Below are 27661 nucleotides of genomic sequence, written 5' to 3' on the forward strand. Positions count from 1 at the left end.
GCCAATACGTATAATATTGTTATAACTGGAAGACGTAGTGTGGGCAGGCCTCCTACTAGGTGGACCGACGATCTGGTAAAGGTCGCGGGAAGAGTTTTTCTCTCGAGATTTCGCTCTGCAGAATCGTTGAGTGTAAAGTATATTTTTTGTTACTGGTTCTGCAACACCTTGAATGCGAAATCAAATTCTCAAACATATTTTTTAAAGAATGCAATTGCACCCATTGCTTTCGATAATTGTACGTCGTGTGTTACTTACTCGTAGGTAGTGTCTTATGGTACACACTACCGTTTTATGACAGCAGACTGCCATCCAAAAGCTCGTAAGGTCAGAAAGTTTGACACTGAATAGAAATCTGACCACTATTCCGAATTTTCTTTATCTAGATACGAAAAGCAGTGGTTTTTTCCCAAAAAATACAATGTAAGCTTATATTACTTTCTGAATATACCCATATTATTACATCTATAAAACAACTTTTCACTTATCGTAGTTTTTATACTCTGGGACCCAGCCACCTTCGACTTCGTAGAAGCCTACAGGACCATCAAAATAATGTTTTGCATTAGATAGAGAGTTTAATGAACATAATTTAGCACCATTCTTATTATTATATTTTATGTATGTATTAGCAATTAATACGAATCTAATCAAGTAGTCCATATTGTGTAATCACAAATTTAAAGTCCCAGCTGTATTAAATGGTATACCTATGTGTCCCTTAAGTATAGTTGAAGCAAAGGAAAATAAATTGAAACATCTATTCACTCCATTTATAAAATTTTAATCAAAAATATTTCACATGTGAATTTTGACATACCTAATAAATTGTTTAGATCTTTTACATATTACTCAACGGATTTTAAAGCAGTTTTCATCAAGAAAAAGGTTTAAAATGTACAAAGGTTCTACCTAACCGATGCGTGCAGCCCGTGTGCGCGATGGCGATGGACGATAGCAATCAATAGAAATCAGTAGGATAAAAAATACACATTATTTATGCATACATTGTGCGAAGCCCAGGAGTGCCAGGACCCTCCTGGCACTCCTGGGCTTCGCACAGGTAGATAAAAATAAAAACAAATTATTCATACATAATTTAATATTAAGACAGATTTTTTTTTATTTGTCTGACGTGTTATGTCATGACATGATGCATCAGAAAGAAATCGGTTTCATACACTAGACTAGTGACTAGAATTTAGTGTCATGTCGTGGTGGTTTCTGACGTGTCGCATATGCATAAAATTGATTCCGTTCTGATGCGTCATAACACACCACGACACAACATGTTAGACAAATATAAATCCAGCTTTACATTGTTCTAAGTAATTTATAATGTAGCCTCAATCGACTTCAAGTTTCCTGAAGGAGCCCTCGACCCCAAAGAGGGCCGATGAGGTCTTCGGAGTGCCGGGTCTTTTGGACTCGTCCGAACGAGTGCTTTCTTCTTTCAAGAACCAGTCTCGGTAACTCTCAACTTTGGCTTTCCAGTATTCTGTAAAAGGAAAAGTCGAATTTAAAGTTAAGTCAGTAAAAATTTTCATTCAATTATACCTACTAATACTTGAATTTAATTTTAGACTTTGATTGAGATCTATGTAAAGTGAATTTTGTAAATAAACTAGTAAGAGCAAGGTATGAATTATACATAGAAAATAAAGTAAAAAATAAAATTGATACAATTTGTCGGCCGTTTGGTGTAGTGGTTCAGAACGGACTACTATGCCGAGAGGTCCCGGGTTCGATTCCCGGCCGGGCAGAAATTGAAATGATGAATTTTAATTTCTGTGACGGGTCTGGGTGTGACTATGTATAATATTTATGTATTAAAAAAAAAAGTATATAAGTAGTATATCCGTTAAGCTAGCACCCATAACACAAGCATTAAGTTGCTTACTTTGGGGCTAGCTGGCGCTGTGTGAAATTGTCCAAAGATTTATAGATTTATTTATAATTGTTTCTATGGCTGCCTATATTTTGCCATTTCAAAAAACATAAATAATAAAGTAGGCATCTGCCTTTACTCTCTAAGGATTCATATGTCAGTCAGCGTCAAATAGTTCATGACACTAAAAGTGGCTAAAAAGTTGACAACACAGGTTGTGATTTGACAAACGTGTTGCGAACTTTATTGGTATTAAATTTGACGCTGACTGTACAAATAACAGCAAACCAAACTAAACACTGTTGCATTTTATTCTTAGTTGTAATATGCTATTGTGTTACAAAAATGTAGATTCTGATCTACTGTCGACTGTACAACACATATGGTCTCTCTCTCTTTCTAACACGAGCTTGAGAGTTACATCATTGTATGTGTGTATAGACCCCCTTCTGGGGACTTTGGTATTTTTGAAGCGGCTATTGAGGATGCTCTTAATAAAACTTGTAACAGCAACAAAAAGGTCTTAGTTTGTGGAGATTTTAACGTCAATTTACTAGATAGCTCATCATCATATTCTGTAAGACTACTTTCCCTTTTTAAGTCATTTAATTTGTTTAGTCAATTTAAGGAGCCAACTAGAATTACGGAAACCACAGCTACTTGTCTAGATAATATTTTCTCTAGCTGTGTCCCTGACAAAAAAGCTGTCATACACAATCTTACGTCAGATCACTGTGGTATTAAAGTAGAATTTATTTTTAATAATTCTAATAATACAAGTAACAAAAATGCCGTATGTAGACCTGTAACCATTAGTCGTCTAGAACGTTTTAAGAATAATCTTGGAAATAAATTGCATTTAGTGCCGTACGTGCAGGGAGACCCAGATGCTCTTTACAATAACCTTTTCGAATGTATTAAAACCGAACATGACAAAGTTTTTACTGTAAAGCCATTAAAACCAAATACCAAATCTAAGTTTAGTGACTGGGCTACTAAGGGAATATACAAAAGTCGAAATACGTTATATGAGCTTTATGGCATGAAAAAGTATAATAATAGTATATCTTTTCTTGAGCATGTGAAAAAGTATTCAAAAATTTTTAAGAAAGTTTGCTTCATGGCTAAGTCTTTTTATATTCGGGACAAGATAGGAAACGCCAGTAATAAAATAAAAGAAACTTGGAATGTTATCAACCGAGAGACTGGTAAACTAAAACCAAGAGATAATGACTTTTCTCTCAAAGTTCACGATAATTTGATATCTGCAGATAAAGATGTAGCAGAAGCTTTTAACAAATTTTTTGTTAATATAGCTTCAGCAACAACTGCCAACTTAAAGTCATCTCCCTCCGAGGCTGAAGAAATATTGAAAACCCACGTGACACCCTGTGACTCGCACTTCTCTTTTAAACATATTACTCCATTAGATATCACTAAAACTTTTAATCTTTTAAATGTAAAGAGTACAACTGATATCTGGGGCATCTCTGTCAAGATAGTCAAACACATTATTGATATAATTTCCCCACAGTTAGCGATAATATTCAATAATTGCATAGAGAAGGGAATCTTCCCCGACCTCATGAAACACAGTAGACTAATGCCATTATTTAAGTCTGGTAGCAAAACCGACCCTGGCAATTATAGACCCATTTCTATCTTGCCCGCTTTGAGCAAGATTTTTGAAAAAATCATACAGGAGCAACTTATGATTCACTTTGGCTCTAATAAACTATTTCATAGTGAACAATATGGTTTTACCAAGGGTCGTTCCACCACCGATGCCGGGGTTGCACTACTTAAACATATCTTCGAGGCTTGGGAAAATTCTCAAAATGCACTAGGGGTCTTCTGTGATCTCTCAAAAGCTTTTGACTGCGTAGAACATCAAACGCTAATTCGCAAACTGCACTATTATGGGGTAAAGGACTCGGCTTTGGATTTAATACAATCCTATTTAAACTTTAGAGTTCAAAAAGTCGACATAAATGGTGTTTTGTCTTCTGGGTCACCTGTGAAAATGGGAGTTCCGCAGGGGTCCATTCTGGGTCCATTCTTGTTTCTTATATACATTAATGATCTACCATATTTTGTTAAAGACTCTTGCGAAATCGTGTTATTTGCTGATGACACATCTTTGATTTTTAATATTGATAGAAGTAAAAATAACTTTGACAATGTAAATAATGCACTAACAAGAGTTTTAAGTTGGTTCACTACAAATAATCTACAACTGAATGCAAAGAAAACAAAATGTATAAAATTCTCTTTGCCTAACGTAAAAACAGTTAGTACCCAAATAGAACTTAATAATAATGCAATCGATCTGGTAGAATCTACTGTATTTCTGGGAATTACCCTGGATTCAAAACTCCAGTGGGGCCCCCATATAGAAACTCTGGCGGGAAAGCTCAGCTCAGCGGCTTTTGCAATAAAAAGGATACGGTCATTAACCGATGTTTCAACAGCTCGCTTAGTCTACTTTAGCTACTTTCATAGCCTAATGTCATATGGAATCATGCTATGGGGCAAAGCTGCAGATTTTGAAACAATATTTATTCTGCAAAAACGTGCCATAAGATACTTGTATAAAATGAAATCAAGAGCGTCCCTTAGAGAATTGTTTAAAGAAATTGGCATTCTCACGGCCGCTTCACAATACATCTTAAACTGTATTCTATTTATTCAACAAAATATTAATGAATTCAAAAAGAAAAGTGATATTCACCAAATCAATACTAGAAATAAAAATAAATTGGCTATACCCGCTTTTAGACTTAATAAAGTGTTTGCCACCTTTATGGGACAAGGTATCCATTTTTATAACAAAGTCCCTGATAAATATAAAGAGCTACCGTACAATAAATTTAAAGGTATAGTTAAAGATCACATGCTTAAAAAAGCCTATTATACAACTCGAGATTTTCTTAATGATAAGTCATCCTGGGAGTAGGATTATGGTCCTCTCATGCTCGCACTAAAAAGAATTAAAATCGTGCTATGAAAAGTAATGTATAAACTAATCTAATTTTCTAAAATGTTATAGTGTCATGCTTCTCAATCTGGACTGTTACTTAGCTTTATTATTGGTTTTTTTTTTCTCTAAGAGATAACTTGGTATTGTCATTCTCACTAAAATGTCTCTGGGGTGGTGGCGTAGTGAGGCGGGTCGTTACATTCCCTCTAATATGGTCGAGTGAAGCGATGGCTGGTTCACTCGTCATGTCTGTGAACAGGCGCTGCTTTCGGGGACTGGTCAATCCAAGTTATTCCAACTTATGTATGCGAGTCATTTCTACTAGTATTTGGGTATGTAATCTGTAAGTCTAGATATTAGCACGCCACTACCTTGTTTAACATGCCACGCAATTTTGTATACCCATTCTTATAAGATACACTATACAAGAATGCATGGTAAATTCAGTGAACTGCTCCTGAATCGAATGTACCTACTACTGCTATTTCTATTTATTTATATTAACCGGCAGACAGTGGTGACTGAGTTTGTTGCGGCGCTTCTTCTCAGCACTTGCCAAATGTTGGTCTCGAAGCGCTGGTAGGGTAAAAAGATTATGAGACATGTAGAGGCTCCTTAAGAGCAAAATGACGATTTGTAAGAACTATTTATTAGTCTAAACAAATAAAGAAATTTTGACTTTTTTTTTTTTTTTACTATTTTTAGTAGCTGCCATAAGCACCACTTGTAAAACATACCTATTAAATACTCGTTAATAGAAAGTCAAGAATGACAGCAGAGTAATGATAAAATGGCACAAATCGCGTAATTACATTAATGAACTGGCTACTTCACTTATGTGCTATGAGCACCTACTTACGAATCAAATTATTAGGCACCCATAATAGCAGGTCATTTATTAGTTAGTAATTTTCATTGTTAGAAGTGAATTATAATCACAGTGACTAAGGCCATAACCAAATGATCCTTTTGTTATCCGAGCTAAAGACAAAAGTTACATTGCGAAATCCAGACCTAATAACTTTCTCGTTAATTAACAATTTATTATGAGAGATGATGAAAAAGCCACACGGTAAAGAAACTACGTTAAAATTCGATCTACCCAACAACTTCTTCTTAATCGAAGCCTTCATAATGGTCGTTATTTAATTCGATTCAGGCAATGATATTGAAAAATCATTTCAATATTCTAAAACTAAGATCAAACCCACGTAACATATTATATTATATCGAACATATTAGCGTCATCTGGAAATCGAACCCAGGATCCAACCAAGAGAGATACATTTAAGAACCGAACTACAAAAGTGCCTGAGGGAGCAGCACTGGAGGTTGTTTTGTAACGTCAAACGTCAGCGAGGCTTTAGATCTCCTTCATATTTATGTGCTCTGTCACGTCATAATTATTATGTCAATGTCACCCCACCATTACGCTTCCATACCTCAGGTATTGACTGAGTTAAAATCAAAATCAAAATCAAAATTATCTTTATTTGTTTAGACTAATTAAATTAGTTCTTGCAAATCGTCAAATGCTCTTAAGGAGCCTATACATGTCTCATTCTTTTTTTGCCCTTTTTTGTTAAACGCTAGACCTAAATAACTGTACCAAAATCACTAAAGTCGTGACAAGTTGTCTGTCAAAAGTGAAATTTTCACACACAACTCGGTAATCGTTTCATGTTACATAACAAGTTCAATTTTCTAAAACTACTAATATTACAATAACAGTATTTCCTGGTGCAACTACTCACAAACGACGACGTTACGTTTGAAAACATTACTAGTGACTAATGAGACATTTTAGTTAATTTTAATTGTATTCGCCTTCACTTACATTAATCATTAATGTCATTAATTAATAAAGTCTACTTGGTAGGAATAGTAAATACGTAGTGCTGTTTTAAATAACCTTATCTAAAAAGTGAACCTTAGTAAGCTTTTATTAAACCTGTCTTAGAGAGATCATCTTGAAGTTTCATGAAAATCATACCATAAAATAAGATTGAAAATGAAAAAAATACTGTTAAATAAAATGTAACACGTAGGATTTAATTGCTTTTTAATTACAAAAAGTTAGCGATAAGAAAAAAGCTTGCTAAATAGCTAAATATTACGTTAAAACCATTATTTACCTGTTAGTTCCACAACAGAGCCATCTTCTCCGCCATATTCTACTGGAAGAATCGACTTTGGAATAGTTTTGTACATGGCTTCGTAGTTCTGGTTGTGAACTAGAATCTGAAAAGTAAAATAATACAAATAAATAAATTGTTTTAACTATGACACTGACAAAATTGTCCTTCTACAGTTACAAACTATAATAATAACACAATACATTATGACGACGATAAAGCTAGGTACTGAATTCAAATTCAATTCAAATTCAACTTTTACGTTGTAAGCAATTTTGAACCAAAGACTGCTCTCCTTTTTCATGTAAAATTAATCTAGGTACTTTAACTGTAAACATAGTGGTTTTTGTGCCATAATCGATCCCATTATCCCAAGGTAAAAGTTGTTTTATAGCAGGTGATTACGTATTTTCAAGAAATGACACGATTTCATAATCAATCAGCCTTTCTTACCACCCGGCCATAGTAATTGGGCCGGTGCCTGCCTACGGCATTAAATAGCTTGTTCTTATTGACAGGTGCCAAATTAACATAATTACAGGTTTTAATTAATGTGAATTAATACACTTTAGTGCGGCATATCGATAGACTATCCATAATTAATAATATGTTAGATAGGGTAAACCATTGGTCACCAAAAATGTTTATTCTGCATTACACTTGTTTATTGAGTATCTAATTGAACTATAGATATTCTGCCACCAATGTCACTTTGTCTCGGAGACTGAACAGTTTTGTAGTCGACCATCAATAAGTCTAGCTGCTGAGTTCTTATGTATACTACAACCCACCCTCTTTTTTAACTTTTCGCCAAGAAAAGTCCTGAAGATGTTATATGCTGCTTCAAAACCAGTCGGCGTATTCAAGATGTGGTTGGCGCGGACCCTCACTGGCAGTGCCTTCTCGAAGGTAGACACCGCTTTCTTGGCTAAGGCTGGTGTCCACTGACTCAGCACGCTCACACCAACACCTTTCATATCTACTATCACCTCCTAAAATAGAACAGAACAGTCTTAGTTTCGAAGTTTGGAAAGAAATTATTTTGAGATAAAGGTAATTTTGAATATGACAAAATGTTAGATCAATTGAACATAGCAATCTCGTCAGTTGTCGAAAAGATTCAGCTATTAGGAATCGCTCGTTTCATGAATTACATTTCTTACTTCGACATTATCTGTTGCCTAGAATTGCTGATTATAGAAATAATTTGTCAACGAGCAATTTTGTAGTATAATTCAACAACATAGAGTTTAAAAATAAACATGTAAAGCATAAAAATATGTATACCTCACCAGCCACAGTGAAATTGTCATCTTCCAGGAACAAGATCTCGGTTATCATGAACGAGACCTTGAGCACGTCCGACAGATGAAACTTAGAAGGGTTGAAGAGACCTAGCCTTACTATGTTTATTCTTGAAGAGTCTTCTTCCTTACATTTCTTTAACGGCAAAAAAGTCCTGAAACAAGAAATCCACCTATGTAACGAACAACACACCAAAAATACAGTAAATGATTCAGCTGCATGATTTTATTTTTAAAAAAATCGTGAAATAAACTCGTCACTTACCCTAATTGTAATATTTCTTGAATTCTTGGATCTAAGGGATCTCTGTTGGCGAAAAATTCAGGAACAATGGTTTTCAGTGTATAATACATGTCCATTTTTTCTTTACTCCTTTCTAAACTGAATTTACTTCCACGTAGAAATGCAACTATCCATTGATCCGCTGGAATTAAAAAAATAGTTTTTTTAGTCAAATTATACTTTGCAACCACCATAACATGCAAGTGGTTCTATTTCACGCATTTTATTGAAAGAGAAATTTTCGTACTATTACAAAACAGCTCCATCTGTGAAGGAAACGTGAGACTACGTTTAAATCGTTGCAATCACTTGCTGTAGCACCTATGGACTTCTGCTTTCAAATGTGATATGATTCACCAAAGAACCAAAAGGTGACACTAAATTAGACATTGTTCAATAAAAATAACATAAAATATATTGAATTCATTTAATTTTATTATTTTTCCCAACATTTAAATCTCATTTAACCTACATAATTCAAATGAACATAACATAGTGAATGGTTAGCAGAGTTTAGTTCTTTTGTACAAGAGCACTATAATAATAAGGTAAATCGAAAATTTTCCGGGAGGAAAATCCACAATTACATTAGAAATAGGTAGTAGGTATGGAAAACCTTGGGGGAGGCCTTTGTCCAGCAGTGGACGTCATTTGGCTGAAACGAAAGTAGGTATAATGTAGGTACCTATTAAAATTTTCCTATAATAACCTTTACACCCTTTCTATCTATGTATGACAATTTTTTTATCATTACTACATACATGGACCTATAAAAAAAGTCGGACGGATTCTCATCAACAAAATACTGTGACATTAGGATACACCAGCTTGCCTGTACGTACAGGCCGGCACGCACACATTCACACCCTGATACACCACTTCGAGTGCAAACTTCACACAGTTGACACATTTAAGCAGCGAAAAAACAACACGAATACGACATGTGTCTTGTGTGATGAAATTGTGTAAAAACCGTTCTGTTCGAACAAACAAAAATTAAGGAATCACATTTCACAGGCAAAATAATAATCCAATCACTTATTTCCCGACATTAAAATATTGAAATTAATTGAAATCAAACGTCATTCACTCGAAAAAATAATACGTCAAAGACCAGTGTTCTCAGTTATTTACGTGGGAAAATTACCCGAAATATGGGAAATTAATAATAATTTTAGGACTTTTTAATTATTTATTACGCATACTATTGAAATAAAATAATTTATCATAATAATTGTGTTTTAGTGGGATATATTTTCATAGGCAAATTTTATCCTTCCCAAAAATGTGGAACTGCAAAATTCAAATTTTCTTACATTGATTGCAAGTCAGTGTCAGGTTGTATGTTAAAAAAAATCTATCAGAGATAATAATAATATATTGATGATGCATAAGATTATGATTATAATGTACACAAGATTCGTAATTTGTAACTGCGTGAATCATTTTTAATCAACATTATGTACATACCCTGACACACTGACTTGCAAACAATGTAAGAAAATTTGAACATTGAAAATTTCGCGCCTACCTCAACGCATTCACCTTTCATCCTTTTAAAATGGCACGGAATAATTCTGTCTACATTTCCAAGTAACATCTGCCGATCTATGTTTTTCTTAAAATAAATGGGTAAAATGTTTTGGCTAACATGGCATCCCTAAATTCACTCACACAATAGACAAACGCCAAAATTTTGCGTCACAGTTTTGTTGTAGCGCGAGTTCCGTCCGCCTTTTTTTATAGGTCCATGACTACATATCATAAAAGATTAATTTAATTAGTCATGGATATTATTCCAAGATTAGTTACATACACAGAAAGGGAAGTCCCTATAACCCCTAAGTAGGTTATTGTGTTATATACTCAACATCAAATAAACCGCACCTTCCGCGACGCGAACTTTAAAGATTTTCTTCTGACACAATCTTAGTGCCCCAACAATATTGGTGTTATTTGAAAGCCCGATAAATATCCTTAAAGAATAACACATTTAATTTATAAATAAATGATTAACATATACCATAAATGTGACTTGAAAAAAGACCTCACTTTGGGCTCGCCTCTGGGATCAACTAGACCAATTTTTATGATTATAAAACCAAATAATGATCTCACGTGTCCTCCTTAACAGGTGGATAGCGATTAATCCCAATTTAACAGTTTCATACCCATAAAAGTTGGCTCAAGCGTAACTACCTATTTTTTAAAGAAGTGACTCTGGATCCTTCTAAAGACACATTTTTGGGGTAAAAACCTTTTCTTTAATGAAATGAAGTTTAGAACTAGGCTTTTAAATGGTGCCAATATTGGTGGAAAGTGGGGATGCATTCGTTTGAAAGTGCTTGTCGCGGGAGGTGCGATTTATTTGATGTCGAGTGTAGTTAGGTGGCACCTGATATAATAAATCAGTTAGATAATTGACAGCTTAAGAAACAGTTACATAAGTAACCAAGCATTTTTGTATTTAGTGACAATTTATTCAAATTTAATGTTAAATATTTCATAATTTAAATTAACTACAATAGCACTTAAGAAATTCTTAAGTAAATACATCGAAATAGAAATAAGAAGTATATTTTCTACTTTTCGGTCATGATTCGTCGCTGTGTTCCAAGACATTAGTTAGAATGAAACAACTAACAAAAATCATTCATTTCCATAAACTTTTAAACAATTTGTTGCCGAATCTTTCCTAATAGTCTCAACAGGCAAATATTGCAAACGCGCAATAATTAAAAACCCAAGTTTGCAATCCTGAAAAAATCCTGAAAGCCTGATCAAAAATTAGATTTTAAAGATTTTCGAAATAGTTTTTAGAATATCTTTATAACATTTTAATAAATCTAATTTGGCTACAATTTAAGTTTATATTGGGTGCGGATATACATGTTGTCAAAGATAGGTTTATGTGTTTCAAAAACTGAAAATGTTGTGGTAGCCGCATTTTCCAAGACACGTGCCTACTGGCTGAATTAATATACATACCTATATTATGATAGTGTAACTTATTCTCGAGTTGAATTAATGGGAAAATAGTTTATGTGCTAGCAATTTTTTTTCTCTTTTTTTGTGTCCCTCAAGACGTGATGTCCTAAATTGATGTGTTACTCCACTACTTCTTTTCTTTACTTACATGGCTGTACAGAATGAAGGTGTGGTTGTTGGCCCAGCCAGGTCTTGAGGGCTTGGATGTCGGAGTCCACTCTCTTCGGGTCCTCATTGATATCCTCTTGTGCTTTTTTGAGAAGAGCAGCTGGTAGCGGCCGAATCGAGATCGCCATGGTAATAGTATATCTGGAACTAATATACAGGGTGACCTAATGGTGGTGTATCAAACTTAAAGAATTTATTGATTCTACGTAGGTATAGGAACAATAAGAAAATTCTCCAAAAAATTAAATAACGGGTCATATACCTTTGTACTCGTATGTTACAAACAGCAAACAAGGCTCTTATTAATTAATATAATAGGTAACTAATGCATGTTGTGTTTACCTTAAAAAAATACACTTGACAGTTAATGCTTAATAGGTATTCTTTGGTATCACCTAAATATATTTTATTGTGCGTTTTATGATTTTACTTTAACTACTTATCAACTTTATTAGTCAATTTTTATTTTATGTTACTTTTCGTGGGATTTATCAATAAATACAAGGTGAAAATATCGTGACTACCTATACGATAACTGATATTAGTATGGTTTGAAATTGATAAGGCAGCACTCAGCTCAGGAAAAATGATCAGCTACTTAATCATACATAGGTACTTATTAACTCTATTTTACGTTAGACTTAATTAAATCAGTAAAATGGCCGAAGAGCAGCATCTGCAAATCAGTCTCGGAAATTGTTAACACATTGATGGACAGTAACTTCCACGGGCGTTCAGGTAGTGAAGAATGATACGACAGAACGTCTACAGACGTCATAGTTTTTACTGGTTTTACATTGACACTACTTCCATAGGCAATGTATGTGAATAAGTAGTGTCATTTGTGAAGTAATTCTTAACTTTTACTGGCCACCAATGAGTTAATTAAGCATCTCGATTTACGAATAAGTACCTACTTATTATGAAAGTTTTATTCGTGAAAACTGTTTTGCTATAGTATAATAAGTAACTTTTTAAAGTTTTTTGGTATCACCATTAGCTATGACTAAATAATTATTTAATTACTAGATTTTCCGCAATCTTGGAAATTTTTTTGGTGTAAGTAGTATAATTTTCTAAGCAGTAACCTAAAAATATGAGCGTTAAAAATGCTTACCAGTCACAAAGGCATAGTTTTGTTTATGTGCTTTTTGTTATAAGAAAAAAAATGAAAAACTGTTAACTTACCGTTTTAACCACTACGTCATAAACTCAATATTATGATTTATTCTTCAAATAATCACTGTTTTGAAGTTTCACATTCTCTTTGGAGATGCAAAACGTTCGATGTAAGTCAGACAACGACCTTGCTCGCTCCAACCGAACCTAGTACTAATTGCCGTTTGCGAATGACATTGAATATACCTTACCGTGTTATCGCTAATACAGCTACAGGCCGGCAAGGTAATAACGCCTTTATTGCTAATGTGATATCAACTAAAACATTAATTTCTATTTAATTGCTCGAGACTAGACTGAGAAGATTACGGTTCAGTTAACAGTCAAATATATATTAAGACTAGTTTATTTAATACAGAAATCATAGATGTACTTATTAGTTTAATATGTTTTAAATATTACCATTTTTTTTAAGAATATTTGCCGGGTTCACCACAATTAAATAGTCGAGCCTGCGACGGTGATCGAACCCACTCGGATCAAGAATTTTTGTGACTATAATTTACGTACATTTAATGAATCATCATCTACTCATTACAACAAAAATATCAAAAGAATAGTCCGATAAATTATATAAAGTCATTTATTTCTAGTTATTTCATACACAATCAAGATTTTCAGGAGAAATCCGCTGGAAAAACTAGTATTTTTTTCATTGTAATTTTTTTTCTAAATGTAATCATTGGTGTCTGTCTAGTATAGTTGTGAAAAAAGTACACATTCATACAATGTTTCTGAACTGTGGTCGTGCGGTAACATTGTCGGTGACCATCGATTTTACCGCTTATCTAAACTGTTGTTATCACGCACTGATAACACTTGCAATCGTGTTTACCTTGGTTTATCTTACTGCACAACTTACTTGAAGGGACGATACCTCATCGGTAACCCCCTTTAGTTCACAAATAACAAATTCTATTGCTAAGTATCTACTGTGGTTACTACATAGATGTCTTAACCTGTTACCTGGTGGTGGCAACTACCAACATAATGAACTTTTGTTAGATAAAAATAATATTAATGAGGTTCAACAAAACCAATGAAAAATATTTATCTACAACTAATCCTAAATTACCCTAGATACGCCAATGCGTACATTGCGTCGTCGTCGTCGAACAAAGACGGATCGACTTTAAGGTTCATAAAAGGAACACGTCTCTGTACTGCTTGAATAATCGCATCCGTCGGCGTTTGATTCTTTAGCTTCGATATATGTTTATGAATTTTGAAAATTAAACATAATGTTATGTATATGTTACGGTTAATGTGATAAATTGAAAATTATTAATAATAACCGGTTATTATGAATAATTACCGACAGTCGCGGTAAAAGTGATAAATTAATCACATTTAACAGTGATTATTTAATAATTCAACCTTAGTAGGTAACAAATTTCATAAAAGAGAACAACATCTTGTGTACGTGCTCGTGTACAGCCAAACTTTTGAACGTTTTGATATCATATATTAATATAATTTAGCATAATGAGTTTGGAATGTTTCTTGCATAATATTACTTTTCCATGATGCCTATAACATAATGTTTTGATTTAAAGTGAAAAATAGGTTAAGGTGCGGCGGGGGTGGCCCTTGGGCCACCCCTAAGCCGCCTATTTAGTTTTATACACACATAAATGACCTCATATTAATCACATTAACCAAATCATGCGGTAATTATTCATAATAACCGGCGATTATTCATAATTTTCACATTTATCACTTTGACCGTAACATATATATAAAAGAGCTACCCAAAAACTGATTTTGGCGGATGGAGATATGCGACGTTGTTCAACGACAACGATAGATAGACATGCATTTTACAACAACTAGCTTGCTTATTAAATTTTTAGCGTTAAGAATTGCATCTCAAAGTAAATTGTAAATTATAAACATCATCCAGTGTCTAAGTACCTCAGATGGAAGAGAAGTCGCCCGGCAAGCGAAAGGTCGTGGGTTCGATTCCCGCCTTAGACAATACGATTTTAAAGTTATTTATAATTTATAACTTGCTTGCTACTAATGGTTACTGTTAAAACAAAGAAACACTGTGTCTTACCGGGGTCAATGCCTCTTTTTATCTTGTTTGTTCAAAGAAAACTCATTTTCCTGATTACACATTTATAATTAGATAACTATCTCTGTTTTTGCGAAGGACTAATTTATTAATTAATTAAGTTTTAATTTAGCACATAAATTACGTTAAGCAAACCATTCTGTATTAGGTACCTGTGCATTATCTTATAAAGTATTATTTTATTGTCCCAAAAAGGGTTCCTTATCAGGACTACAGAACCCTAAAAATTACAAAATTAAAATAAATTTAAATGCATTTATTTCAGACTATCATGTCCACCAATTAAATTAAAATAAAATTATGACAAAAGAACTTAAATAATTTATAGTTATATTTCAATAATTATCTGTGAACACAATAACTAATGCATTTAATATTATTTTTGCCTAGGTTATTTAAGGGAAAATATATCATCTTTAATTGTCATAGCAACCCTATGACAACTAAATTAAAGATGGCTTAAGCCCGTCACACATAAATATTAATATTTTTATAGCACACTATATAGTCACAGAAATATATTTATAGCTGAGTGTGTGGTCACTCGAAAATTAGTATATAGAAAATGTATAGTAATATGCCTAGCTATAAAAATATTAATATACATAATATATTATAGCTAAGTCTGTGACAGGCTTTAGTGTTTATAGCTTAAAATACGTAAATCTCCGGCGCCTCTGACATCCACCACACCAAAAGGTTTTTCTGCTATTAAGTCTTATTATTCTGAGTGACTAATCTATCTCCAACTGCCTGAAGGAGCCATCGACGTCAGTGCTGTTGTAGCCAGACTGCTTGGGCCGTTTAGATTCGTCTGTGCCTAACAGCTGCTCCTCTTGCATCCATTCCTTGTATTCAACTATTTTACCTGCCCAGTATTCTGCGGATGATAAAACAATGTGTATAGGACACGCATGTGACCAGCAGGGCTAAAGGTGGAAACCAACGCGTGTAGCCAGCGTGCGCGATGACGATGGCGATCCTACTGATTTCTACTGATCGCCATCGCGCACGCGGACTGCACTCGTTGGTTTGGTCGAGCCTTAAGATATAATCTTAACGACACATTTTATCGATATTTGACGATAAACCCATATATACATACATATGTCGTCCCAAATCGTCGATTAGTACGAGTAAGTTAATTAGGGATTAAAGAATTACAAACCTATCATTTCCTTGAAGGTGCCACCATCACCCCCATACTCTGCTGGAATAATTTCTTTTGGAAGAAAATCTAATAATTCACTAGTACTTCTGTGAATTTTAAGCTGAAAACAAAAAAAATAAGTTAGGTACCTATCATTTTTATTTTATAATGTAGGCTATCATAGATCGATCACCGCCTTTCTTTTTTCTTATTCTAAGAGATGAGATTGCTTCATAGCGGTAAGACCGCCTAAATTGTACCGTCTCTTTTGTATATTTCTTTCTTTTGTTAGGTACTAAGTAAGATAATTCAAAATTGTATTCTGAAACTGAAAGTTAAACCTTACCCTCTGCTTTGCTTTTTCATTTAGTAATCCAGAAATAAGTGTAAATATGACTTCTATTCCACTCGGCAATCGCATATGATGACTTCCCTTTAAACGTAGTGGCATAGAATCCTGTAATAAATAAATCTAAATTAGACTGGCTTCTGTCACACAGATTCTATTATTTAACACAGTTATTCAGGAAGAGGATAACAAATAAAAACAATTAATTTTATTTACTACCGTATTACCTATATTCTGCTCTAACTATAAATATGATGTGGTGCCTGTAGAATACCATTATTAAGTACCAAACCTAATTCCAAAGTACAAAAAATAGACATAGTATAGTTCACATAGTGTAATGTCTATCAAAACTTTTGAAAGCGAACAGTGGCGAGCCACCACACATGTACTTTAAAGCTCACTGGCATTCGTGAATTGCAACAACTATACTAATAACAATTAACGCACTTATAAGTACTGCGTATTCTTTTGTCCATAGCATAGCACCATACAGAAGAACGGATAAATTCGATAATAAATTTAGTACCTATAACGTCTTGATAGAATAATAATTTTTGTAAAGGTGAGGTGGTATACTTTAGAAGTAAGCTGCCACTGGTTTAAAAAAATACTTTTTATTTTTCTCAAGACAAAATTACATTATACCTGGCTGACAGCAATCATTTTCTTGAGCGTGCTCGGATTAGCTTGTGTTAAGTGGGACATAGTAACACCTTCGTAGTCCACCACTATCTTCGTTCCCATCACTGTGGCGACATCGTCTTCTACGACAACAATCTGAAATAACATTCGGGACACATAATTTTTATATCAGAAATCTACTAATGACGCCAGAAATGTATAAAATCTTCGTGGTTGAAACTTTTTTAAACACTTTTTTACTTTGATTCATAACTAAGTGGCCGTGGTTTTTGCAACTGCTCGTTGAATCTCAAAAATTCGTTTTTATCTTCAAATCATTAACTATGCGGTAAATAATGACGAACTGGTTCATTAGTTTTGGGCTGTTATTGTTTAGACATGTATTGCTTGGAAAAACTCTTACCTGAACTAAATAATATAATATGCACATTAGCTCTGAAACCGTATTAATGGACGGGTCGTATGCGCCGGGCCTTATGAGGATAACTCGGGGGTGAAGGGTTTTGGCTTTAGGTAATACAATAACTGTTCTGAAATATTAAAAATATAAGTAATTAATTTATTTTAACCAAGTTATAAATAACTGGAAAAAATCTAATCGCCTAAAGCGGAATTTTTAACGGAAATTTTTAAACATTAAAAGAAAAATAAAGTTGTAATCAATAAACGAAAAACTGAAACTTTTCCGTTCCAAGCTTTTCCGAATGATTTAAAGGCGGTATAGTGACAAGCGCGTCTCATTAGGCAAGTCATGAAATCAATTCATCATGAAAATTAGTTATTCCGAGTCAAAGGCGTTACAATTTTCGAAAAAGATTCCACAAAATATAATCTTACCCAACCCTCAGAAAGTCCAAGAACGCCTGTTCTGTCGGTTTAAACGTCAAGGTTATATCCGCAGCCGTGGTCTTCAACGTGTAGTACAGATCCAACTTTTTCTTCAGCCGTTCTAAGCTGAACTTACAACCTCGGAGCAACCCCACCAGCCACTGGTCATCTGAAATCAGGGTTTAAGATATAAAATGATTAGCAAGCCCAGCAGGCAAATCGAAGTGACAATAGGCTGGTCAAATCTATCGTAGAACTGATGACCGATGACATTATCCTAGAGTGGAGCCCGCGTCTTACGTATTCACAAACATTACTATGAGGTCTCACAGTACGCGTAGACGCACAGGGTGACACACAAAGCAATTTAGAGCTCTATTCAACGCTGTGCGTTCGATTTGCAGCAGCGTTTGTGAATACGGACGTTAAGTAGCACAAGGTAGAAAACTCTTCAGCAAGATTAATCGATGAAATAATCAAGGTGAAATACTTAAATACTAAGGTCTACTAAGGTCTTCGGTTTTAACCATAACTCACGGGCTCATGCCAAGTGAGTTACGTTTTCAGAATTGATAGCGGAGTTGGCGTCGTCCTGCATGAACTTTCTAACGATACGACAGGTGTTGAGAATCGCAGCCTTTTGCAAAGTCACATAATTATTTTCTTTAATGTCTAAATTGCGTAGGGCAGTTAGCAAGTGGTTTGGGATGAATAGATAGAGGATCACATCTAGCAGTAAAATGATGTTTAATACTTTACGTTTATGTTAGAAATCCCGCAAATTTTTAGATCGTCTTTATGTCGAATGTAAAAAGTGGGAGTAGGACTTCCCAATAAGTACGTGATGGAAGAGGAAGTCCATTGTTTGGAACACTGACACAGGGCTTTATGTACTGTCTTCTAACTTTTGCAGGTTGATATGAGTCAGCCGATTAATTGAAATCCTTATCTTATAAAAGGGTGAATTTCAACAAGTGCATATTTTTGCCTAATTTTGGTGGAAATTGTTATTTGTGTATTTTTATTCTTTAATTATAGATCAAATTTATTGGAAACTTATACTGTTTCTAAAATGATTAAGACATTAAATTTTGTCCAGTAGTTTTTTAGATTTTCCTTACACCAAAATTAAGAGAACACCAAAATTTATATTAAAGCACCAAAATTAGAAAATATGCTGTCAGTCGGTCATATCTTAGTGCCAAGCTCAAGAAATGGTTTTAAATTTACCAGCACCGACTCCAAAAATATTAATCATGGTATATTGTCCTAATAAATAAATAACGACGTACTTATTTTCTACTTTTAAGTGATTGTTGGCGTCGGTTTTAATTTTTTTGTTTAAATTATTTTTTTTTCATGCTTTTTAGTTGATTAGTCCTTGTTATTGTCACTGAAGAGGGACAGTACCTATGTTTAATGTGATTAAGACTATAATTTTCCATTACAAAATGGAAAATTATAGTCTTAATCACAATCCAAGTGTAAATAATCTTCCTAGCAAAATACAGGCTCCCTACTTTAAATATCGGCAACTAAAAAGTATCAATGTATCATGTGTCAATGTATGTATCAACAAATGAGTATTGAGTATCATCTAACTCCTGACTTATGTTGTTTGACCTTTCATCATCAGCTCATCTTAAATACCTGAAATAATACAACTGTATGTACATACCTACCTAAAATAATTAAAGAATTATCCTCCAACTCCTAAGCGTTAAGGAGTTTTACCTTCCATCATCACCTCATCAACATTAGATGATGACTACTTGAATAACTTTAGAAAACGTATTGCATTCCTACAAAATTTGAGGTTTGCTCTCGATTTCCCTAGGATCCCATCATCAGATCCTGACTTGGTGACAATGGAACCACCACATAAGTGTACCCTATAGAACAAAAAAAGAATTTTGAAAATCGGTTCACAATTGACGGAGTTAAGTCGGTTAAAAATGCTTTGGTGCACCACCAAAAACACCAAAATTGACTCACCAAAATTAGATTCTCGTTGAAAAAGCTAAATTATATGAAATCTGTTTTAAATATAACAATAACATTTTAACACATGGTATGAAAACAGTTCCTTTACATTATACGAGGAATTCAACTAAAAAGAATAGCTTAGAAATCTTATACAAAAAGACACCAAAATTGCAGAATTGTTGTCCGTTTAAAAAAAAACAACACATTTACGTTTTTGGCGGGAAGACGCAGAGGTCTTGCACCCGTCTGCCGTCACTGCTCGCGGGGGCGGTACTAAACCTAACGAATGATGGGAGTGTTTAAATCCTGTTTGATCTTTAAAGAAACTGACGAGCTATTTCATTATTGACACCAAAATCATAAATTTTTCGCGGACAAAACTTAAGGACGTGACTTAATCACAGTTATTTGGGAAACTTGCTTAATTTGGTAATCTTAGATAATAGATAGATTGTATAATCCAAAAATATACTTTTTCCCTAAGTTCTGTTTTGATCTTCAGCTAAAAAAATACATATTGTAAGAAATTAAGGATGTGGACACTGCACCAAAATTAGAAACGCTTAGTTCAATTATTTTTTGTCGAATTTGTAAAAGAAAATACTCATTAATAATGTTGTCCTCAAAATGGAACCTCTGTATATTTTCGTGTAAAAAAAAATCAAAGTTCTATGTCATAAAAAACATATGATTTTCAGCTACGCCGCTCAAAAAATGTGTTTGGGAAATTGACCCAAAAGTAAAGGTGTGCTTGTGATAATATCTTACAATGATATTTTTTGACAATGAAGTAACACTTGCATGTACCTACACCTACAAACATGTTGCACCTGCTTCTAAATTAATCCCTACTTATTACATAACTAGCTTTCCGCCCGCGGCGTCGCCCGCGTGGAATTTTTCGGTTTTTTAGGGTTCCGTACCTCAAAAGGAAAAAACGGAACCCTTATAGGATCACTTTGTTGTCCGTCCGTCCGTCTGTCAAGACCCTTTTTCTCAGGAACGCGTGGAGGTATGAAGCTGAAATTTATATCAATTACTCAGGTCTACTGTCCCTTGAAGCTGTGAAAAAATCAAACTTCTAAGCCAACGCAATCAAAAGATACAGCCGTTTATGCCGCAAATTTTCGACACTTGCAAGGGAATCAAAACCTACAGGGTGCTTCCCGTGAACTCAGAATCTTGAAATTTGGTACGAAGCAACGTCTTATAGCATAGATAAAGGAAAAATTACGAAAACCATAAATTTTTAGTTACATCACATAATATATTTTTTTTTAATAATTTTAAACTTACTACCCATTTCCTCATAAACGCGTAGAGGTATTAAATTGAAATTCATACCAAATACTCAGGTCTATAATACCTTTAAGCTGTAACAAAATCAAACTTCTATGTCAACGCAATCAAAAGAAACAGCAATTTAAGCTGCATATTTTGAAACTCGCAAGTACTCGCAAGGGAATCAAAACCTAAAGGGTACTTCCAGTCGACCTAGAATCTTGAAATTTGGCATGAAGCAACGTTTTATAGCACACATAAAGGAAAAATTCCGAAAACCTTAAATTTTTAGTTACATTACAAAATATATATTTTTTAATAAATATAAACTTATTACTTTTTTCCTCATGAACGCGTAGAGCTATCAAGTTGAAATTCATATCAAATACTTAGATTTAATTGCCTTTAACCCGTGAAAAAAAAAACATAGTTATGACTCGATTGTCGTAATGAACGAACTTTGTAAACCTTGCAGGTTTGTACGGAACCCTCGGTGCGCGAGTCCGACTCGCACTTGGCCGGTTTTTATATAAATAACCTATGACACTCCGCAATAATGTGGCTTTCTATTGGTGAAATAATTTTAAAAATCGGCTTAGTAGTTCCCGAGATTACCCCTTACAATTTAATAAATTAATATACAAACACACAAACTTTACCTCTTTATAATATTAGTATAGATAATATTACATTATTTATCATTGTGGAAAATTTTGAGAACTTTCTTAACAGAAAACTTTGATTCTTTACTTTAATTAAATTACCTGTTCTTGCCCTCAGGTGGGGTTGCTTCGCGATCCAGTCCTTAATATGCTGCAAATCATCCTTGATTTGCTTTGGGTTCTCATTCAGTTCTTCATTGGCTAGCTTCGCCAACTCTGGGGTGAGCTCCCGAACCATTTCTTTATCCTATATTGCAAATAAATCTATTAATACCATATAAGAGATCCTGGCTCTTAGACTTTTGTAAAAGAAATCACATTGCTACCTACTACCTAGGTCCTGCTACCTTCCTTAAAACCTAAGTAGTCATAATCGACATCTAGACCGCCAATAAGACCCAATACTTATTGGTATTTTTATAGAAAGGCCAAGTTTGTCCCAAGGGATTTTTATAGAAAAACATAAAAATGTAAAGATTCGAGGCTACGAATCGACTTCCCTTCAGCGGGAGGTCACGCAAGGCGAATGACAACAAAGGTGATCAACGAACAAAACGGATTTACTGTATCATGAGAGCGACATATTCAAAAAGAATACCTAGCTGTAATTTTTATCGTTTTAACAAATGAAATGGCTATTAGGTAAGTATACCTTATAAATAAGTATCTTTCGACAACTTGATAACAAAACAATATGCGATAACTTTTTAAAATAAATTATTTACACTGTATAAAACAACTTGTAGTTAAACTTTCTAAATCAATCGCTTAAACAACTGAATCAATGGTGTAGATTCAATATTGGTTAAATGAAGCACAATTGACTCACCTATCTTGCAGTGCCGTCGCCGCGGTATTGAATGGCTGATAACATAAGTCGGGTGTCGCTTATCATCCTATCTGTATAAAACTGCCAATTTACTTGTAATTTACTTATACTTTCAACAAATGTTTCCTACTACTCACATTGAACTAAAATAGACCCGTTGAGACACGTGTTTCTCTATTTTAAATGGAACGTGAAAATTTAAAATCTTATAACGACACTGGACTGATGACTGATGGAGCAGTAAGGTTCTGGAGTGAAGGCCACGTACCGGAAAACACAGTGTGACGTCCACCCACAAGCTGGACTAAGGACCTCATAAATGTAGCAGGAAAGCGCTAGATGCAGGCCACTACCAACCGGGCGATGTGGAGTGGAAATCCTATGTTCAGCAGTGGACGTCCTCTGGCTGAAATGATGATGACAATGATGATACTTCAGATCAGATGATACTAACACTATTGCTAACATTAGTCGTTTACAAAGAAAGGACAATGTTCGTTCTCCATACATTGTTCGCCTAAAGAACCAACAATTTTGACATATTACTACCCGAAAGCGAAATAATACGATTCTGTGTGTAAGAACAATGATTCCTGATGGACACTTGCCATAAAATTAATGATTAAGAATATTAAATCACAGCGATTTTATAATATGTCGTTTATGACAACATGGCGTCTAATGTACCTATTGTGTGAATGTATGAACACCGATTCGCGAAAAATGTTTTGTATTGTCGTCACGCCGAGTCGCAGCCAAATAGTATAAAATAATAGAACAAGTTTTAGAAATACAACTCGGCATTCCACTTTTACAATATGCCCACATATTGCACGTAAATAAACAACATGAATCGTAGGTTGTTTCCACCCTTGTCATCTGACACATGAAATAAACTCCTATTGTATTATAGATATCGAAGCCGAATCGTATATAATAATAGAATGGGTTTTGGAGATCACTCGGGGTTCCACTTTTATAAAATACCTACATATTACATAAAAATACCACGAATCATGAGTTTTCTTTTCACCATTTACATCTGACACGAGATAACAAACTCCTATCTCCATGACTACCATCGTAGTCTATGCCAAAGACTACAATATTTTAAGCAAGAAGTTTCAAACCTTAGCGGCTACGGTAACCCCTGGGCCACATACATCATGATAACATTCGGTCGACACCGGAACGAAGTCTTGCGATTATGCAAAAAAGCATCGTATTCTAGTGCGGCTATATCACGTTCAACCGGGGTTTTAATTCGACTAAAGTCCTGACTAAAGACTGGAAGAAAATACGCCGCATTGTATGAGCACTTCGTGTTCGTTAAAGCGGCTTCAGATCTAGAGCCCACATAGTTTTCTTTCCAATAATATCCGCAAGTAGCGCTGCATGATCTTTACAACAAAAACGGCAATAGTTATTAAGGTGCCAAAATTATATGATTACTTTGGCACGGTATTATACACGTTCGAAGATTTGTCATTTTCATTCATTTCTTCATCATCATCATCATTTCAGCCACAGGACGTCCACTACTGAACATAGGCCTCCCCCAATGACTACCACATCGCACGGTTGGTAGCGGCCTGCATCCAGCGCCTTCCCGCTACCTTTATCAGGTCGTCGGTCCACCTTGTGGTGGGTTGACATTGCAGAATATGACTTTTGATAGGTTCATCATAGAATTCGGCGGGGATATCCTCACGGAGGAAGTTCGTAAAAGGGCGGAACAAGATCTTATAATAATGCAAGGCCGAAGCTGTTACGCGCGTGCTCCTACGTGTAATCCGGCGAGTATGCAATAAATAGTAATGTCTGGTAAATAGTGGTAATACGTATCGTTCGTTCGTTCGTTTCAGCCGAAAAGACGTCCACTGCTGGACAAAGGCCTCCCCCAAGGATTTCCACGAAGACCGATCCTGCACCGCTCGCATACAGGCACCTCCCGCGACCTTCACCAGATCGTCGGTCCACCTAGTGGGAGGCCTGCCCACGCTACGTCTTTCGGCTCGTGGTCGCCACTCAAGAACTTTCCTGCCCCAGCGGCCATCAGCTCTACGAGCTATGTGCCCCGCCCCGTCTATGTCTGTATGCGCTACGATTACAGGGTATCATTTTGCATAGTCGCAAGACTTCACTCCGCTGCTGTCAAATCAATGTCGCATAATGTTATCGCAATGTGTGTGGCCCTTGGCCAAATCACAGAAGCCTATGCGAAGAAAGAGCACTTGAATGACAATAAAAATCAGGGTTACCATTTTATAAGATTTCCTCACTATTGAGGGTAACAAAGTAACATTAATAATCTAGCCATTAATTACATTTATTACCTATACGAGAAAGTAAAGCAACATGCGGTTTTATTTTAATTTGTAAAATATTAAACCCCTCATATTTGTAACAGTTTTTTCCAAGTTTAGTTTTACTGTTTTGTTAACAGTATTGCTGTTTCAGCTGTCACTGTGAAGCTTTGGGAAAATAAATAAATAGAAAAAATATTAACATAAATATTTATTTAAGTTTTTATGTTCATTATCATAATATGTCTTTGACACTAAACAAACTCTTCAGCTTAATAATACCTACCTACAGGGCGTTTTTATAGTTACTCTTGCTGATGAAACAAGAAGGGTTGATTCTACTACTGAAATACAACTACTTTTCTTACAGGACCAATATCAAATTCTCAAAAAAATTCACATCCTCGTGATGGTGATAATTTCTATGGAGAGGTTTTTTTTATATTCGGTCTCTTGGGATAAGTTATTCCATTTGAGCAGTAGAATTAATCCTTTTTATTCGATCACATATAAAAACAACACAAGTGTTTAGGAAAACTTCTTCTTTGGTATGGTATCACTACGGAGTTATAATGTCGGCAACTCTGTATCACTGACTTGTAACTTTCAAACAGCATGAATAATAAGGGCACCACATTGGTTTTCTTTCTGAAAAAAGGCTTTCAGTTTTAGTACTAACCCTTTAGCACTATTTCATTGAAATAAAAATACAATAAACGCACAGAAGACTGAAATTGAGTCAACTGACGTGACATTTATAATTTGTTGACATTATGACAGTTTGACAAGACTAGGGATTGAAAAAGTTTTAATTGAAAAAGTAAAATGACAATTTATTAAAACGATTCACATGGATATAATCGATTAAAAATATTTATAAAATGTTCTGATACTTGCCTGTAGCGATTATCCAATCCTGGTTTCTACTGAAAAACTACCTCGTGGCAAGATTTTAATAAAATAATAAAATCTTTATCTTCTCTTTCACAATCTATAAAAGTTCATTTGGTCTATTATTATACATGTGCTATGAATGAGGGTTTTCGCGATTGAAAAATCCGCGAGATGGCAATACGTAGACGCGAGGTCCAAATGCTGCATGATTGGTGGATATCTGTCAATGTCATGTCAAAAATAACCAATCATGCAGCATTTGGACCTCACGTCTACGTATTGCCATCTGGCGGATTTTTCAATCGCGAAAACCCTCATTGGCATAGATTATGAGAGACTGGCAACTATACTAGGTTGATATCAGGTGATCCGTCTGCTCATTTGCCTCCTGTCACATAAAAAAAATATATATATGTTTCTCACACTTCAACTGGCATTGGATTCAACATCGGATTCTGACACTTTTACAGTTATGATACCATGAATATCAGTTTATGGTCCTAATTATTTTTATTTTATTTACGACCTTCGACCAGTTGGACACTTTAGATATCTTCTTGTAATAGTGTCAAACTGTCAATATCTTTTTAGCTTTTAACGCAAATCTAGTCTTCAAAGCAGTTTAATCGATTTATTTTATTTTCAAAATCGATATTTTATTGTCTATGATGGCCGCAGGAACATCACTATACATGGACTCCCAGCAATAAAGTACGGTAATGCCTCGTACAGATTTTATCGGCAAAAATTATGGAACTTGATAGGTTTTAGACCATGCCACGCACCAAAACGTCCGGAAGTTGTAATAGTATTATAGAATAAACGTTAAAAGACTTATTTATTTAATTTTTCAATGCTTAAGTGTCCATTAGAATGAAAGGGTGCTTAATGTATTAAAAAAAATAGAAAATAATTATGATGGGTTAATGTTTTTGGGCGGTTTTTTAGGCGGTTTCTGACAATGTCCTTTATATAAAATTGAAACCCATGACAAAATACTACCCTAGATCAACACAAACTTGTTTTGGACAATAGATTTGAAGACATGGTTCGTAAGATAACTTGTTACGAGTATTCCAAAAGTACTTGGAATAATATGATACGCGTACCTTTAATGTGCTTGAAGCCTTTCATAATGGTCTAAGAGCCTGGAAACATCAGACCTTCGTTATTTTATAAAAGCTGAAAGTTTTTCAGCGCGTGCTCCCAGCAAGATAAGAACGATGGATCATCATGAAATGGCTATATTGGCTTTGGCAGATGCTGGGAAAACTATCATCTTTTACAAAGTAATAAACATATTTTATAATATATCTGCTCTATAAAAGCATATTTCTAAAGCCAGAATGTTCTACTATGTTCTGTGCTAAAAAACTAACCAGGGCTTGAGAATCTTGATAATGTAACGCACATGCCGTAATAATTGGAAAACCGGCATATTAACAAACATTGTTTAGTAATAAGTACAGAGTACTATCGTTAACCACGCATGCGCATCGATTCGTTGTTCTTGGTTCGTAATAGGTAATCATATCTGATAGCTACTTTGTGACGTGGTCATAAAACATCAAAGAAACAATCTGTCCTCACTTATGTCAACGGACACTGAAAACAAATTAATATTTTTGTAATTCATCATCATTATCATATCAGCCATAGGACATCCACTGCTGAACACAGGCCTCCCCCTATGGCCTCCCCCTATGGCCTCCCCCTATGGCCTCCCCTA

General features: G+C 34.7%; 1 protein-coding gene across 1 annotated transcript; it reads right to left on the reverse strand.

Annotated features, from left to right (window-relative positions):
* Positions 1-768: 768 nt before the first annotated feature.
* LOC135088160 (uncharacterized) lies at positions 769-22836 on the reverse strand. The gene is made up of 14 exons (XM_063983047.1): positions 22733-22836; positions 22006-22150; positions 17984-18143; positions 17550-17676; positions 17150-17281; positions 16499-16609; positions 16171-16273; positions 15738-15882; positions 11727-11893; positions 8573-8732; positions 8291-8462; positions 7795-7995; positions 7004-7109; positions 769-1498 (listed from the first exon to the last, which is right to left on the reverse strand). The coding sequence occupies exons 2-14, from the start codon at positions 22139-22141 to the stop codon at positions 1347-1349; spliced, it is 1872 nt and encodes a 623-aa protein (XP_063839117.1). The 5' UTR covers positions 22142-22150; positions 22733-22836; the 3' UTR covers positions 769-1346.
* Between the last annotated feature and the right edge of the window lie 4825 nt (positions 22837-27661).

This window comes from Ostrinia nubilalis, chromosome 3 (genome assembly GCF_963855985.1).
Source record: "Ostrinia nubilalis chromosome 3, ilOstNubi1.1, whole genome shotgun sequence".
NCBI classification, from domain to species: domain Eukaryota; kingdom Metazoa; phylum Arthropoda; class Insecta; order Lepidoptera; family Crambidae; genus Ostrinia; species Ostrinia nubilalis.

Coding starts and splice junctions, on each gene's coding strand:
- LOC135088160 (XM_063983047.1), bottom strand. CDS start 22,141: ATGGTTCGGGAGCTCACCCCAGAGTTGGCGAAGCTAGCCAATGAAGAA. Junction 8,733..11,726: donor CCTTCATTCTGTACAGCCAT/GTAAGTAAAGAA, acceptor TTTTAATTCCAG/CGGATCAATGGATAGTTGCA. Junction 7,996..8,290: donor ATTTCACTGTGGCTGGTGAG/GTATACATATTT, acceptor GTTCTATTTTAG/GAGGTGATAGTAGATATGAA.